General features: G+C 55.7%; 2 protein-coding genes across 2 annotated transcripts; both read right to left on the reverse strand.

Moving 5' to 3' along the window:
* Positions 1-242: 242 nt before the first annotated feature.
* LOC120529947 (POTE ankyrin domain family member B-like) lies at positions 243-9743 on the reverse strand. The gene is made up of 11 exons (XM_039754154.1): positions 9613-9743; positions 5335-5449; positions 4923-5105; positions 4715-4821; positions 4490-4627; positions 3825-3964; positions 3475-3527; positions 2101-2229; positions 1385-1506; positions 1150-1260; positions 243-333 (listed from the first exon to the last, which is right to left on the reverse strand). The coding sequence occupies exons 1-11, from the start codon at positions 9741-9743 to the stop codon at positions 243-245; spliced, it is 1320 nt and encodes a 439-aa protein (XP_039610088.1).
* Positions 9744-13590: 3847 nt separating this feature from the next.
* Positions 13591-15276, reverse strand: LOC120529852 (5-beta-cholestane-3-alpha,7-alpha-diol 12-alpha-hydroxylase-like). The gene has a single exon (XM_039754050.1). It carries the CDS (start codon positions 15259-15261, stop codon positions 13708-13710), a length of 1554 nt encoding a protein of 517 aa, XP_039609984.1. The 5' UTR covers positions 15262-15276; the 3' UTR covers positions 13591-13707.
* Positions 15277-15835: the final 559 nt, after the last annotated feature.

Consider the following 15835-nt stretch of genomic DNA (forward strand, 5'->3'; position numbering starts at 1 on the left):
TCTCCCGTGCCCCGCCATCTTCCTGGAATCTCGTGTTCGTTATTCAGGTCACTTTAAAGCTCAAGTCCCCCTACATTAAGGTTGGTGGGCACCTCTGTGAGGAGTGTGGTGCCAGCACAGCAAACGCCAGCATCGCCATCATTCAGGTCCCCAGACGTTGTCTGCTCCTCAGTTCTCCTGTCACACACACGCTCACTTTGACCCGAGGGTCCAGCGCCACCATTGCCCGTCATCTTACCCGACTAATGCTGGGCACAGCCATCGGACAGCAGGTCAGCCGCCTTCGCGTTTCCCTCTGATGCCATCCTGATCAGCTGCTTCTTCGCCTGCAGACTAGAATGGAGGTAAGGAAGTCACCAGCTGAGAGCAGGCCTCGCGCTCCGTACCCCTGGAATTCCAGCGCCCACTCATTCCCGCATGAACTCCACTGCCCACAGTTCCCCAGAGTCGGAATGCCTAAGCTTTGTGACGCCGAAGATGAAGAAGCACAAACATCTTAAGATAGGAATGTCCAGGACAAACGCCGTCAAATGGGCAGCCATTGAAATGAAGAGGTTTGGATGGGCATCAGAGGGGCAGGAGGGTGGGCAGCAGGCTCAAGTGTGCCAGGCCTCACTGGTTGCTCCTAAAGGACTGAAAATCTCCATATCACACCCTGTCAGCACCCTTTATAGCGCCACACTGTGGCCTTACCCTGCAATGTGCCACAAACACACAGTGGGCATTTTCAGTGGCACAGACCTAGACTGGACCTGCAAGTACATATCTTGCGTTTTCCCCACTGGGCGACTCTTTTAGCAGACATGGAGACCAGTTGTGCCAAATGCAGATATTAATGAAGATATCAGATAATTGCAGAGTGATGGTGATGATGGTGATGATGAGTGTGCCACCGGTGGCTAAACAGCAGCTGGATGTACCAAATCAGAGTGTGAGAGTGGCAGTGCCCCCTCCAGTAGACAGGTATCGATAACACAATGACCAGGGCCCCGTCAAACATGGCATCTCAACAGGAGTGGCAGGGCCTGCAGCCTTCAGTAACCCATCAATGAAAGTAAAGAGTTGATGCCAGCATTGGGCAATGAGGCCTGAGGTAGGGGCAACTTAACTCATCATCATCTCCCTCCCCGGTCCCACCAGCCGTCACACCTTTCGATCTCGTCCTGTAACAGCATGGTGATGCTCTCCTCCCCTGGGTGGACTGTCGTCTTGAGGCCGCCCTTAGACGCCGTCTTGTCCGAAGTCGACTTCGCCGATGAGCTGACAAGAACACAAGAGCGGCAGGTCATGACGATTGGAATTTGATGACACAGGTCGCCCCCTGCTGGTCATTGAGGAGATTGCGCCCACTGTGGCCCCCATTCCCGTCCCTCTGCCCACACACCCATCAGCTTCATCAAAGCACCGGAGGTTCACGCTCTGTGCCAACATCTCCATGTCATCCTGCTCGCCGTGCAGCTGCGTCAGCTCCGTCCTCCGGTTCTCCACTTTCTGAAGCTCTCGGATCTGAAAGACAAATGGCACCTTAAAGGGCATTCTGCCACTGTGAGCCACAATGACGACAACACTAGGGGCCGTCCGACCAGGGAGCTTGATGACAGGGTACCAGGGGGTGCGTGTAGAGAATTTGGGGCTCCCTGGGCTTGGGTGCCACCTGAGGATCAATTGCTCTTATTTATAGCTCCTTAGCTGGCAGCTTAAAAATCCTAATTCATCCTTGATTTGACCCAAAGTTCACCCAGTTGCCACCCTGTGGAATGCATGGCATCCTGCTACATGGCACATGCCAGGTCTCACCTGCTGGAACTGAGGGCATCCCCTTGATTGGCAACAGCAAAGTCACGGTGGGTGATTCAGGTGTCACCAGCTGGTGAGGACAGAAATGCAAAACCTGGCTGCTGCCTGCAGGGGGCACCTGAATGCACATTCCGCAGGGTTTCACCAGGTGGCACAGCACAGAGGGTCCTCGGGGCCATGAAGCCATCGTAGCAGTGCCACCTCACGTCAGCATTTGCACTGTTCGGGCACCACATTTAGTGTCATGACAGAACACATACCTCTAGCAGAGCGCTGCCAGTCCCTGATGCCCAAGGGGCTCACCTGCTCCGTCAGCTGCTCGATGTCTTCCTTCAGTTGTTTGTTCTTGGGCTTTCCTGAGCGGACGTGCTGCACGGCCCGTTCCTGCTCCATCTTCAGGCGGTCCAGCAGCTCCACCTCATCCTTGTAGTCCTGGCAGACAAAGCAGAGAAGCCAGCAGATTACATGGCACACCAAGCCGCACCACCTCTGTTTATATGGCACCTTTCATAATGGGCATCATCCCACCATGCATTACATGTTCTCCTAAGTGACCACTGACAGGTGCTGAGGGTCTCATTAAAAGACAAGGCTGGGGACTTAACTGACACCCCATGTTGGATCATGACTGGCACTGCCCATGCCATCCCTCCTATCTTTTAAAACCAATGCTGGCACCTTCTCCTTCTCTTTCTGTGCCCAGTGCTGTGGTCTGCCACCCCTCCTTCACACAGAAAAGCCCCCACACCTTCATCCCACCTGCCCATGTCACAGACCCTCACTGTCAGCTCCTGTGCATTTTAATTGATACATTTTGGGAAGGACAGCAGGGCACTGAGGCACACTGCATGGAACTTGGCATGGACCACAACCCAGACAAGATGCCAACGAGCCATCAACACGATGATCCGGACTCTTCAATGGACAGCATGCTGAGAAGTTGTGCAGAGATTCGAAAGGGCCACAAAGTCAGGGCTCACGAGACCACCACTGTACTCTGGCCACGGTTAGGAGGGGACAGCTGCATGCCACCCAAGTGGGTGTCAGCAGAGAAGGGGAGACGAGGCTCACCCGGCGAGGAGGAACCTGAGGTGAGCAGAAGGCTGGGGTCAGGGGGTGGTCTTTGTTAGTTTTGATCCTTTCCTTATAACCCCCCAGGAACGGAATGGTCAGTAACTGAAACACCATTTTTGTTAACTCATTCCAGGTGGCGCACCCCTGAAGTTCACAAGGTCTTCAGGGGTCAGCTGTTTAAAGGACCCCCAGTACCCGAGCCAGTCAGCAGGAGGCCGGAGTGACCAAGTGCGGAGGTAGGAAGGCGATTGTGCGTCAGGTGCCCCCTTGGGGGGCCCAAGTTTTGTCTGACCCCATAGATGTCCAGGCCATGAGCGCTTGTCTCTTTGGGTGTGGTCACCAGAAGGACGACTTCTAAATGACTCACTGGGGACAGTCAAAAGGCCAGCTATGAGATGGACACAGAGGGACCACCATCTGAGAGTGAGACGATAGCCTACAAGGTGACCACCATCTTTCTGAAAGCTGCATGACTAGCCAGAGCGACCAAGACGGTGGTCAAGACGTGTGGTGGATGACAGTCCACTGGTGGAGCCACCACTGTGATGGGATGTCACATACTAGAGACACTCAGGGGACACCGCTGGCACATCCTGGCCGTACCTCACGGATCATGTCCAACACCCCAACATGGAGGTCCTCCTGCTTCTCCTTCTCTGAAATGACAAAACACAAGAGCCAAGTTAAGCCCCTTTGACTGTGTGGGCACTCTACTCCCATGCCACCTGTCTGTACTTCACCGCTCAGCGTCAGCTCCTCAGATGCCTGCTGCCTTTCTTTGCCATGTGGACCGTGTGGTGAGGTGGGACACTGGGTGCAGATTTCCAGAGGAGCCCTGGCAGGTATTCTGAGGGGTGCAGACAGATGGCACAGAGAGCAGAGTTCCTTGAAGCCACCACAAATAAGCCGAGTGGCCCGACCCGGCATATGGGCAATGCCACACTGCCACTCACCATCCTTCCTTAGCCGTTGTTTTTTCCTCAGCAGCGCCCGTCTCCTGATGTGCTCAATGGGGATGTTTTTGTCCAAGCAGCGGTAACAGCGGCACTTGCCAGCGCTCAAGGACGCACACTGGGTGAGTAGATAGGCACAGCTGAGAAAAAGAGAACAAATGACAGAATGCCAACGCTCTGCTTAGACACAACTGCAAGCTTTGATTATATAGCGCCTTATCTTTAGCAAATATCGACCCAAGGCTCATCGCAAATGCACACTGTGCCATTCATTTTGTGGAAGTGGTGCCCAGGTGGGTGAAGTGGTGGGCACCAGGGCACACACAAAGACCTTTTCCACTGGACTGTGCCACCTGCTCTATGTGGCACCTTCTGTCACATGCTGGTGTCTCAAAAACAGCAACAAATAGTGCCAGTCTACCATTAGGGGGCCCACTTTAGCAGAAACTGGCACTAGTGCGGGCAGCAGACCAAAACTGAGAGGAACTCCAAAGCCCCCTAAATTTGCAAGGCGCTATACAGACCATACAAAATCTCAAAGCACACATCTGGCCTCTCCATCCTTTATGACGAAGGAGGACGTGATGTGGTGTGGAGCCTTGAGCAGCCCCTTAGCCAGCAGGAGGCACTCCTTGGCCCACCATGGCACATCGAAGACCACTCACTCATAATTTCCATGCAGTGTAGCCAATTCGGTGGCAGTGTGACCCTCAGAATCCTTGAGTGACAAGTCGACATTGTACTGCAGGAGCAGCCGCACCATCTTCGGGTAGCCGTAGGTGGCCGCCAGCATCATGGGAGTCCTGGATGGAGACAAAAGGCTGGCAGCTGTCATCTCCATGTCACCAAGCGCCAGCGCCCGTGGCACAGAGACGAGTGCAGCGCAGTACCGTTTGCACAGAGACTGGGCGTTTTCGTTGGCTCCCATCTCCAGCAAGAACTCGGCCGTCTCGTCGTGATTGCGTGCGACCGCCAGGTGCAGTGGGGTGAAGTGGTCCTGCAGGAGAAGGCGGGTGAACACCATGAGGAGGACAGCAGATGACCGCTCCCTCTGGACCCTGGCGGTACCCCAGTTCTTCGGGATGCCCCTTTCACTACCTTGTTCTGGAAGCTGATGTTGTTGATCACTTTGTAGTACTCTATGAGGCGCTCCACCAGAGGAATGTCGGCCATCATGGCTGCGTGGTGCATGACACTGTCGCCGTGGTGATTGACGATGCCAGGGTCGGCCCCGAGGTCCAGCAGCACAAAGACGCACTCCCGCTTCTGACGGGCGATGGCCTGTAACGACATTGAGGACACAGACAGGACAATGAGACAGAGGTTCAATGTCACCATTGGGATGTGGAGGATGACGGTTGCCACCGTGTGTGCCAGCTGACCCCCTTCCCCTTCCCTTACGTGACATTTTTCTCTACTAGCAAAGACAGCCCCCCCATTGTACCCCCCCCCACAGGAAGGCTTGCAGGCCCAGCTTAAAACTGGATGGCTCTTCTTGACCGCGCCGTACCGTCAGCAGAGGTGTCTCTCCGTGATCGTCCCACAGGTCGAGATCCGCCTTGTGCTCCGCGAGGAGACGCACGACGTCCACGTGTCCCTCGGCTGCGGCGATATGCAATGGCGTCCTAAAAGACAGTGAGGTGACACGAGAGACACAAGAAATGAGACGACAGCACAGTGGGGCACAGTCCAGATGACACTGGTGGTCAGCTCAGACACCAGGGCTAAAGAGGAGGTCAGTAGGTGACCTGCTGGGGTCAGCCATAACACTTTTGGGAGGGTCATACTGTGCATCTGGTGGTCTTGGCCCACAACCCAGCGCCCAAACTCCGGTTAGGAGCCACACTCCCTGTGACCCAGTGACCACCTTCCTTCACGGTCAACACTTGCAGGTCACTGAATGAACACTCAGTTTCTACACTCATTGAAATGTCTCACAAACGTTCACAGAACCAGCTAACGACGGGCACCATGACAGGCTCTAGTGTGCCACACAGAGACAGAAGGGGAATACTGAGCGTGATTACTTCAGACCAGACTCCCCAGAGAAGCCAGAAAGGGGGGCTCATTGAGAGAAGAGGGGCCGGGCTGATATAAAGGAAGGTGATGGTGGGAACACTGCCATGGTGGTCTTCTGAAGGCTCCAAGGATAAATCAAACTATGGTGGGGGCTGAGCCTTTAGTGCCCAGGGGCACCTTGTCGGTGCCAGGCTGAAGGCCCCTTTCTTAGAGAGACTACTGCTCAGAAATACCAGGGTGACCATCACTACAGCTGCTGACCCTCCAATTCCAGCTCATGTGATCCTCTTGTTCTTGGAGTTCCACATGCCAGGCACAGACTAATGAATGTCCAGTGGATGTTTAGGCTCCTCCTCGAACTGCCACCTTATCGTGGTGGAGGGGTTTGCGTGTCCCAATGATCCTAGGAGCTCTGTTGTCCGGGGCTTTGTGCCTCTGGCAGGGCCACCCAAGGCAAACCCAAGGTCCTAGGTGAGGGATGAGACAAAGAGCGGGTTCAACCAAACCTTCTATGATGAATGAAAACTTTGGATGGCGTTTTCCCTCGCCCGGACGCGGGTCACCATGGCCCCCCTCTGGAGCCAGGTCTGGAGGTGGGACTCGACAGCCCACCCATGGGCTCACCACCTGTAAGAGGGGCCAAGGAGGTCGGGTGCAGTGTGAGTTGGGTGGTGGCCGAAGGCGGGGACCTTGGTGGTCTGATCCTCGGCTACAGAAACTGGCTCTTGGGACGTGGAATGTCACCTCTCTGAAGAGGAAGGACCCTGAGCTGGTGAGCGAGGTCGAGAGGTTCCTGCGAGATATAGTCGGACTCACCTCGACGCACAGCTTGGATGGACTCTGGAGCCAATCTCCTTGAGAGGGGCTGGACTCTCTACCACTCTGGAGTTGCCACCAGTGAGTGGCGCAGAGCGGGTGTGGGCATACTTACTGCCCCCCGACTTAAGAGCCTGTGCATTGGGGTTTACCCCGGTGGGCGAGAGGGTGGCCTCCCTCCGCCTTTGGGTGGGGGTGAAGGGTCCTGACCGTTGTTTGTGCAGTTTGGAGTACCCACCCTTTTTGGAATCCCTGTGGGGGGTGCTAGAGGGCATACCTTCTGATGACCCCCTTGTACTGCTGGGAGACTTCAGTGCTCATGTGGGCAATGACAGTGAGACCTGGAAGGGCGTGATTGGGAGGAACGGCCCCCCGATCTGAACCCGAGTCGTGTTTTGTTATTGGACTTCTGTGCTCGTCACCGATTGTCCATAACGAACACCATGTTCAAGCATAAGGGTGTTCATATGTGCACTTGGCACCAGGACACCCTCGGTCTCAGGTCGATGATCGATGTGGTCGTGTTGTCAGACCACTCGGGTGAAGAGAGGGGGGCAGAGCTGTCAACTGATCACCACCTGGTGGTGAGTTGGTTTCGATGGGGTCTGCTGGGAACGGCTGGCAGAGTCCCCTGTCAGAAGTAGCTTCAACTCCCACCTCCAGCAGAACTTCAACCACATCCCGAGGGAGGTGGGGGACATTGAGTCCGAATGAGGTGGCTGACCAGAGCTGTGGCCGCAAGGTGGTCGGTGCCTGTCGTGGCGGCAATCCCCAAACCCGTTGGTGGACACCGGTGGTGAGGGATGCCGTCGAGCTGAAGAAGGAGTCCTATAGGACCTTTATGTCCTGTGGGTCTCTGGCAAAAACTCGGGCGTGGGACGAGTTTGGGGTGGCCATGGAGAACGACTTTCAGACGACTTCGAGGAGATTCTGGTCCACCGTCTGGCGTCTCAGGAGATGGACGCAGTGCAGTGTCAACACCGTATATGGTGAGGATGAGGAGCTGCTGACCTCGACTCGGGACGTTGTGGGTCGGTGGGAGGAGTACTTCGAAGACCTCCTCAATCCCACTAACATGCCTTCCAATGAGGAAGCAGAGCCTGGGGACTCTGAGGTGGGCTCTCTCATCTCTGGGACTGAAGTCACTGAGGTGGTCAAAAAACTCCTTGGTGGCAGGGCCCCGTGGGTGGATGAGATACGCCCGGAGTTCCTCAAGGCTCTGGATGTTGTAGGACTGTCTTGGTTGACACATCTCTGCAACATCGAATGGACATCGGGGACAGTGCCTCTGGATTGGCAGACCGGGGTGGTGGTCCCCCTCTTTAAAAAGGGGGACCGGAAGGTGTGTTCCAACTATAGAGGGATCACACTCCTCAGCCTCCCTGGAAAAGTCTATTCGGGGGTCCTGGAGAGGAGGGTCCGTCAGATATTCGAACCTCGGATTCAGGAGGAACAGTGTGGTTTCCGTCCTGGTCGCGGTACAGTAGACCAGCTCTTCACCCTTAGCAGAGTCCTGGAGGGTGCATGGGAGTTTGCCCAACCAGTCTACATGTGTTTTGTGGACTTGGAAAAGGCGTTCGACCGTGTCCCTCGGGGAGTCCTGTGGGGGTGTTCTGGGGGTATGGGGTACCGGACCCCCTGATAAGAGCTGTACAACCGGTGTCAGAGCTTGGTCCGCATTGCCGGCAGTAAGTCGAGCCCGTTTCCAGTGAGAGTTGGACTCCGCAGGGCTGCCCTTTGTCACCGAATGTGTTCTTAACTTTTATGGACAGAATTTCTAGGCGCAGACAGGGTGTTGAGGGGGTCCGGTTTGGTGGGCTCAGGATTGGGTCACTGCTTTTTGCAGATGATGTTGTCCTGTTTGCTTCATCAGGCCGTGATCTTCAGCTCTCTCTGGATCGGTTCGCAGCTGGGATGAGAATCAGCACCTCCAAATCCGAGAGCATGGTCCTCAGCCAGAAAAGGGTGGAGTGCCCTCTCGAGATCCTGCGCCAAGTGGAGGAGTTCAAGTATCTCGGGGTCTTGTTCACGAGTGAGGGAAGAATGGAGCGTGAGATCGACAGGCGGATCGGTGCGGCGTCCACAGTGATGCGGGCTCTGCATCGGTCTGTCGTGGTGAAAAAGGAGCTGAGCCGTAAGGCAAAACTCTCAATTTACCAGTCGATCTACGCTCCTACCCTCACCTATGGGCATGAGCTATGGGTGGTGACCGAAAGAACGAGATCGCGAATACGAGCGGCTGAAATGAGTTTCCTCCGCTGTGTGTCTGGGCTTTCACTTAAAGATAAGTTGAGGAGCTCAGAGTAGAGCCGCTGCTCCTCCACATCGAGACGAGTCAGATGAGGTGGCTCGGGCATCTGATCAGGATGCCTTCTGGATGCCTCCCTGGCGAGGTGTTCTGGGCACGTTTAACCAGGAGGCTCCGGGGAAGACCCAGGACATGCTGGAGGGACTATGTCTCCCGGCTGGCCTGAGAACACCTTGGGATCACCCTGGAAGAGCTAGAAGAATTGGCCGGGGAGAGGGAAGTCTGGGCACCTCTGCTGAAGCTGCTGCCCCCCGCGACCCGACCTCGGATAAGCAGAAGAGGATGGGTGGATGGATGTTTAGGTGACCTCGGCCACCAAATGTGGTGACTTTGTCAGTTCTAATTGAGTGTGGGCCCCTTAACTTTCTTCAGAATGCCCCCCCACCCCCACTTAAGTCACACTTCCTCAATGATTGTTACCTTTGTCCGGCCGTCATTTGTCACCACTCTACTGGCTTTGTGTGTTTTAATGTCATTTGTGTATTAATCTTGAAGTAGGGCACAACACCAACAATCGTGCTGGGCCACCCGGGTCCAAGCCAACACCATGCCAGCTTTACCCATCGGTCCTGCACTGCCCGCGAGCAGCGCTCATGCGCAGTAGCGAATCTTCAAACCATTTACAAGTTGTCTACATTGGGTCACCTGTTACAGCCGTTGCGCATGTTGATGTCGCTGCGTGGCAGGAGCTCCCTGATCCTCTCGAGGTCTCCTTCCGCCGCCGCCTTGTGCAGCTCCCCCGCGTCTTTCCTGGGAGACCTGAACTGGTCGTGCATCCTGGTGCTCCGCGTCCGCCTCCGCGCTCGTCTGCTCAGAATGGGGAGCCGCGGGGACTCCGCGCTCGGGAGAAATGAGGCCGTCATTTGCATACAGCGTGGCTATTGGAGTAGCTCGGTGAGGGGCGTGGTCAGCGCGCAGGGTGACGCCCTGTGACTCGTGAGGCTTATCAAAGCACGATAGAGCTTGACTTGATAAAATCAATCAATCAATCAATCAATGATTGGCTCAAATAAATTAAGAAACACATACATTGCATGGAGATGTATTTATTGATGCATGTATGTATTTTCCGGGGGAAAAAAATCCATTGATTTGGGGGTCTTACCTACGTCATTTGCTCAGGCTGAAAACCTTTAACTCCAAAAACAATTAAAGACCCCTTGTTGACATGTCGCTTTGATTAATGCGGGTGGGAGAAAAGTTCCACAACAGAACCTGAGTCCGCTATTGAGGGGCTTTATAAAAAGGCGACATTGATGCGACACCAGTGTCATATCTTACAGACCACCAGAGATGTATTGGCGTGGATCGCTTCTCTTTATTTTGGACTTTTATAAAGCTTTCGACAGAGCTGAACGTTATTTTACTTTTAACGTTCTCGGTCTATTTGGCGTTGGTGACATTAAGGACTGGCGACAGGATGGCCGCCGAGCGCAGGTCTGCTCGCTCTGCTCGGACACGTCATTGGTGCACAAATCCCAAAAAGCTGATCGTCAGGGCGCTCAGAAACGGGATGAAGAAATGAAATCTGGACGTTCAGCTGATGGCCGGCCGGGCAGTCGGGAGCTGAGAGGGCCATTCGATGTGTGTGTGTGTGTGTGTGTGTGTCAAAAGGTGAACTCGTCTCAAGTGATGGCACCTCTGCTGCATCTCTGCCCTCAGTGATAGAGCCACAAAAAATCAAATATTAGACAGCATCTCACGTCTTATCCTTTAATACGGTCATCATCATCATCATAATGAAACATTTATTTATATAGCGCCTTTCCGGTTCTCAAGGCGACCATCTAGCAGAGTCTTGTCGTGGGCTTCTCTCGGTGCTCCGGTCCTTTCATCTCAATGTGCCGCTTTAGGGTTCACCTGTTTTGGGGGTAGCGACCTCACTTATCACTAATCAATGGAGACTTGTTAGTTTAATTTGGATTAGCTTTAGATTTTAAAACTCCATTAAAGACTTTAACACTCCATCAGGCTCACATGATATTCCATCCATCCATTATCCAACCCGCTATACCCTAACTACAGGGTCACTGGGGTCTGCTGGAGTCAATCCCAGCCAACACAGGGCACAAGGCAGGAAACAAACCCCGGGCAGGGCGCCAGCCCACCGCAGGGCGCACACACCTGGGACACACCAGGGACAATTTAGGATGGCCAATGCACCTGACCTGCATGTCTTTGGACTGTGGGAGGAAACCCACGCAGACACGGGGAGAACTTGCAAACCCGGGTCTCCTAACTGCGAGGGAGCAGCGCCACCCACTGCGCCACCGTGCTGCCCTCACATGATATTTTTACATTAAACTGCATTACAACTGAGTGGAACACAGTGTGACATTCAGCTCCTAATCTCGCATTTCAAGACGGCGGTGGGACGTTCCCAGTCTGTCAGTGGTCCCCACAAACTGCAATAAGTCTGCCATTTTCCCAGAACCAAAGCGCCCTCCTGCCCGCATGACTTGAGTCATGGAGGCGTTTGACTCTCCGAGTGGTGGTGAGGGTGGGATTGCCGTGTCCCGGTAGTCATCCGGAGCCCCTCAAGGGTGTGTGTCCGAATCCCTTGCTGCATTCCCGTCGCAGCTGTGACTGCACTCCATTGTCAAGATTTCTAAAAGAGTTCAGGAGCTGGAGAGCCTGGCATCACGGGAAATGGGCTGCAATGTGGCAAATGTGCGACACGACGACAGAAAGGAGAAGGCTAAAGAGCGGCGGGTCACTAAACGAATGGCACTGACAAGTAAAAGCGCTGAAGGCACCGAATCAACGGCGACGTTCACCTGACACCGCGGACTTCAGCGAGTCGAACCCAAAAGGATCGACGTGCTGCCGTTGGGGCTCCGCTCGTCCATCTAGTGACGCGAATCTGTAAAGTGTCACAAAGCCAAGGCGAAGACCACCGTGGGTGACTTGTTGTCATTATGTCACTCGCCCTCAGAGTGGACGTGCTGTGGCCATTTTCACTACAGACGCTTGGGTTCGTTTCATTCAACTTCAAATAAAGCAGTCGTCCCGTATTTGCATCATTGTGTGTGCTGCTTTGCATAAGGCGCCGCCCCTTTTGTTGCATTGTGGTCCACGGAAGCCTCTGCGGAGCTGGCAGGGCGTTTAGTGAACTTCATTCAGGTCGGATGGCACTGACGCGTTTCCTTTTCTTCATGAACGGACAGACTGGTGCTGCTGGTTGTGTGTTTACTGCTTTATAAAGGCACGAGGAGCTGTGTGTCTGTGCGATCTCGGTGAAGGGCGCTTTATGACAACGACTTCTACTGCAGTGAGGGTCGGAGAGCGCGAAGGACAGAAGGACAGAAGGAGGAGTTCGAAGTCGGAAGCCTCCGCTTTAACATCTGCGCCGCTGTCTTGTACGTCCTCTCCGCTTTTTACCGTACAAATAAAGTTGTCTTCTTTTCTTTTTTTGGAGGGAAAGGGAAAAATAGAACGTGCGTCCGGTTTTAAATGTGCGTGAATCTGAAATAAAAAGCAGTTAGTTCAAAAAAAGAAAGTTATATGCCAGCCTGTGGGTACTGGGCACATCACTACATTGGCGACCAGTCGCAGTGCCCAGTCTCAGCAGCCTGCCAGGTAGGGGACGGAATGTGTCACGTGATCCCCACTTTCACTTCGCAGTTTGGGCTGAAACATCAAAGAGGCGCCCTGCCCGGGGTTTGTTTCCTGCCTTGCGCCCTGTGCTGGCTGGGATTGGCTCCGGCAGACCCCCGTGACCCTGTAGTTAGGATACAGCGGGTTGGACGACGACGAACTGACTGACATTAAGAGGCCGCACATGTAAAGGGAAGGCAGCCACGCACTGATCGCTCAGACCCTCACCAGACGTCACCCGGGACCCCACTGCCCGCTCCGCCCGCTCCGCCCGCTCCGCCCGCTGTCTCTTGTGACGCTTGCCATGTCCTGTCCCAGGCCCGATCGTCCCACAGACGGCTGTGATTGAACCCGTGCTCGTGTGACCAACGAATGTCACCGCCACGTCCTGACTCGACACGCAGGTGGCGCTGCTGTCCCCCAGCTGTGCTGTCGCAGTGCAAATGTCAGCCTGCCTGCGGGGTTTCAGGGACGTCTTCATGCCAAGTCCTCTTGTGAATGCAGTGGGCACGGGCATCGTAAAGAGGGTACAGCGGATCGTACACAATAAATGGCCAAATGAGATACGAAAGTGCTTGGCATTGCCCTGATCCATGCCCAGCGGGCCCCGTGGCATACTGTAATGCCAATCTGTCCGTTCAATTCCTAAGCCAGCAGTCCAGTTCAGGCTCACCAGTGCTCAGCCTGAGAACCCACCCCGGACCGGACGGTGGTCTTTCACAGGCTCATTCACCTCAGAGTCAAGACGACTAAGCCACCTGAGCACGGGGAGAACATGCGGACCTCACACTGGCATTGATGTGAGCCCGGTCATCGACAGCCACTGCACCACGGTGGGCACCCTTCACGATGTTTTGCTTTCGGTGGGCTTACCTGCGCTCAGGTGTGCTGGAGGTGACAGTGCGCTGCTCGCTCACAGCTCAGGTCCCCACCAACTGCCGGCTGAGGCTGTCAAGTCGGCAGAGAGATGGAGCCCACCAGGCGGGTGAAGGTCGCTACATTGAAGGACACACACACACAGGAGCCTGCTGGTGGTGCTCACGGGTTTATTTATTGACCTACGCATTTCACACCCACCTTACTAGCACATCGCTGCCCTGGTAGGGGGGCTCATTACAGTCCCCAGCTTGGCCAGGGTGGGCCTCAGACACGCAGCCGATACTTAAACTGCACCTCTCGTGTGGGTTGCATGGTGCCAAAGCCCCAGCGGGTCACGTCGATGCCAGGGGTCTCTTCTGCCGGCTCCAGCAGCTCAAAGTCAAAGTAGGAGAGCATGAGGAAGACAAACTGCTTGAGCTCGTTGGTGGCAAAGAAGCGCCCGGGACACATGGTGGCGCCCGCCCCCCAGGGCATGTTGTAGAACTTGAGCTTCTGGCCGTCCTTGTGGAAGTCCACCTTGCGGGAGCCCTCCGGGGTCAGGAAGCGGTCGTATCGGAAGACGTGCGGATCGGCGTGCACGGCGGGGTCCATCTGCACGGAGGCGTGCGGGAAGAGGGCCACGCGGTCGCCCCTGCGGATGTGGTACTCCTTCCCGCCCGCCATCTTCAGCGTGACGTCCTGCAGCACGGCCCGCGTCAGCATGGGCGCCGCAGTCATGCGCAGCATCTCCTCCACGGCGCTGTCCAGGACGGGGGTCTGCAGCAGCATGTTCTTAGTCAGATCGATCAGGGGCCCCCCTGGCACCACCCGCTGGCCCGCCTCCGTCAGAACCCGGTCCACTTCGCCCCGCACCGCCGCCATGGCCTCGGGGTGCTTCATGAGGAAGAGCAGCAGCCAGAAGGCGGAGGGCCCCGTGTTCCCCTGTGAGACCCAGAGGAGGCCCAGCATGTAGCGGTCCTGCATGAACTCCTTCATGCCGCTCTCCGTCCTCATCCTCACGTTGTCGGACACCCAGCCGCTCACGTTGTCCCTCTGCCGAATGCGGCTGACGGCCAGCGCCCGCCAAAAGAACCTCTTGAGCCTCTCGGCCTCGGCCTTGTCCTTGGGAGGCAGCACTCCGAACGCCAGGCGAGGGAACAGCTGGTCATACTTGCGAAATTCCTGGAAGATCTCCTGGGCCCGATGGCGGTCCATCTCCTTGGCCTTGCCCTCCGTGCCCGCAGAGTCGAGGTTCTCGTTGCCGAACAGCGACAGGTAGCCGGCCCGGAAGGCAATGCTGTAGCAGAAGTCAAAGAGGCCGGCGTGGCACCACTGCTCCCGGTCGGCGCCACCCGATTCCAGGCGGTGCAGCATCAGGTTCTGCAGGTTCCTCATCATGGCTTGGGTCATCACCGCCAGTCCCTGGCCCATGAGGTGCTTATTGCTGGTCGTCTCCAGGAACTTGTGCTCCTCGGGCATGCTGTGGTAGCCGAAGACGTTCCTCACCAGCTGCCTGGCAAACTTGCTGAAGTCCAGCTTGCTTCGGGCCTCCTTCACCACCGCCCCGAACGAGAGCGGGTCCATGATGAAGGTGAAGTAGTGGCCGGCCAGCTGCACCGTGAAGACGTCACCGTGCCGCTTCTGCATCCGCCGCAGGAACTTGGCCATGTCCCTCCGAAACTCGAGCACGTGGCCCAGCCAGGGAACGGGACCCCTGTCCAGGGGCGGCTCTCCGGGCTTCCTCTGGCGGAAGGCCCCGAGGTAGAAGAGCACGCTGAGCGTCAGGACGACGATCCCGAGCAGCAGAGGAAGAGCGAGAGCCATGGCTCCTGTGGTCATCTGAGGACTGAGCGAGGGGATGTCACCGTGAGATAAGAGGGCCGCTTCCTCTGGCTGGCCAATGGGAGGGCACCTCAGAGGCCAGCGCTTGGCGCGCACAGCTAATCGTTAACCACAACATGGCAGAGCCCAGCTCAGGTTCATTTGAGTTGGACAGACTTTGAGCGGACGAGGCAACGGGGGGACGGCTCAGGTTTACGGGGGTCTTTACAGGTAATGAGGCCGAAATTCTGCAAACGGGAAGAAACTCTGAGGTGCTGAAGAAGAAGAAGGTTACACGGGAAAAAAGGGGACGAATACGAGAGGAAGATGAGGAGGGCGTCAGAGAGAAGCTTCAGGAAAGATGGCCGAGGGGATTCTCTGTGTTTTAGCAGTGAAAGTCCAGTCAAGGTGGCATCAGGAGCTGGGCGGTCAGGCAGTGCCAGGAGGAGACCCTTTAACCCTTTAACCCCCAACCCTAACCAATGTCACCCGCTCCTATAGAAAGAGGGCGTGGCGGGCAGATCCAAGGAACTACCAGCTTAACGTGCATCCGACGTAAAGGAATGGAAGGAATTACGAAGGAGCATCACAT

This window comes from Polypterus senegalus, chromosome 5 (assembly GCF_016835505.1).
Source record: "Polypterus senegalus isolate Bchr_013 chromosome 5, ASM1683550v1, whole genome shotgun sequence".
NCBI classification, from domain to species: domain Eukaryota; kingdom Metazoa; phylum Chordata; class Cladistia; order Polypteriformes; family Polypteridae; genus Polypterus; species Polypterus senegalus.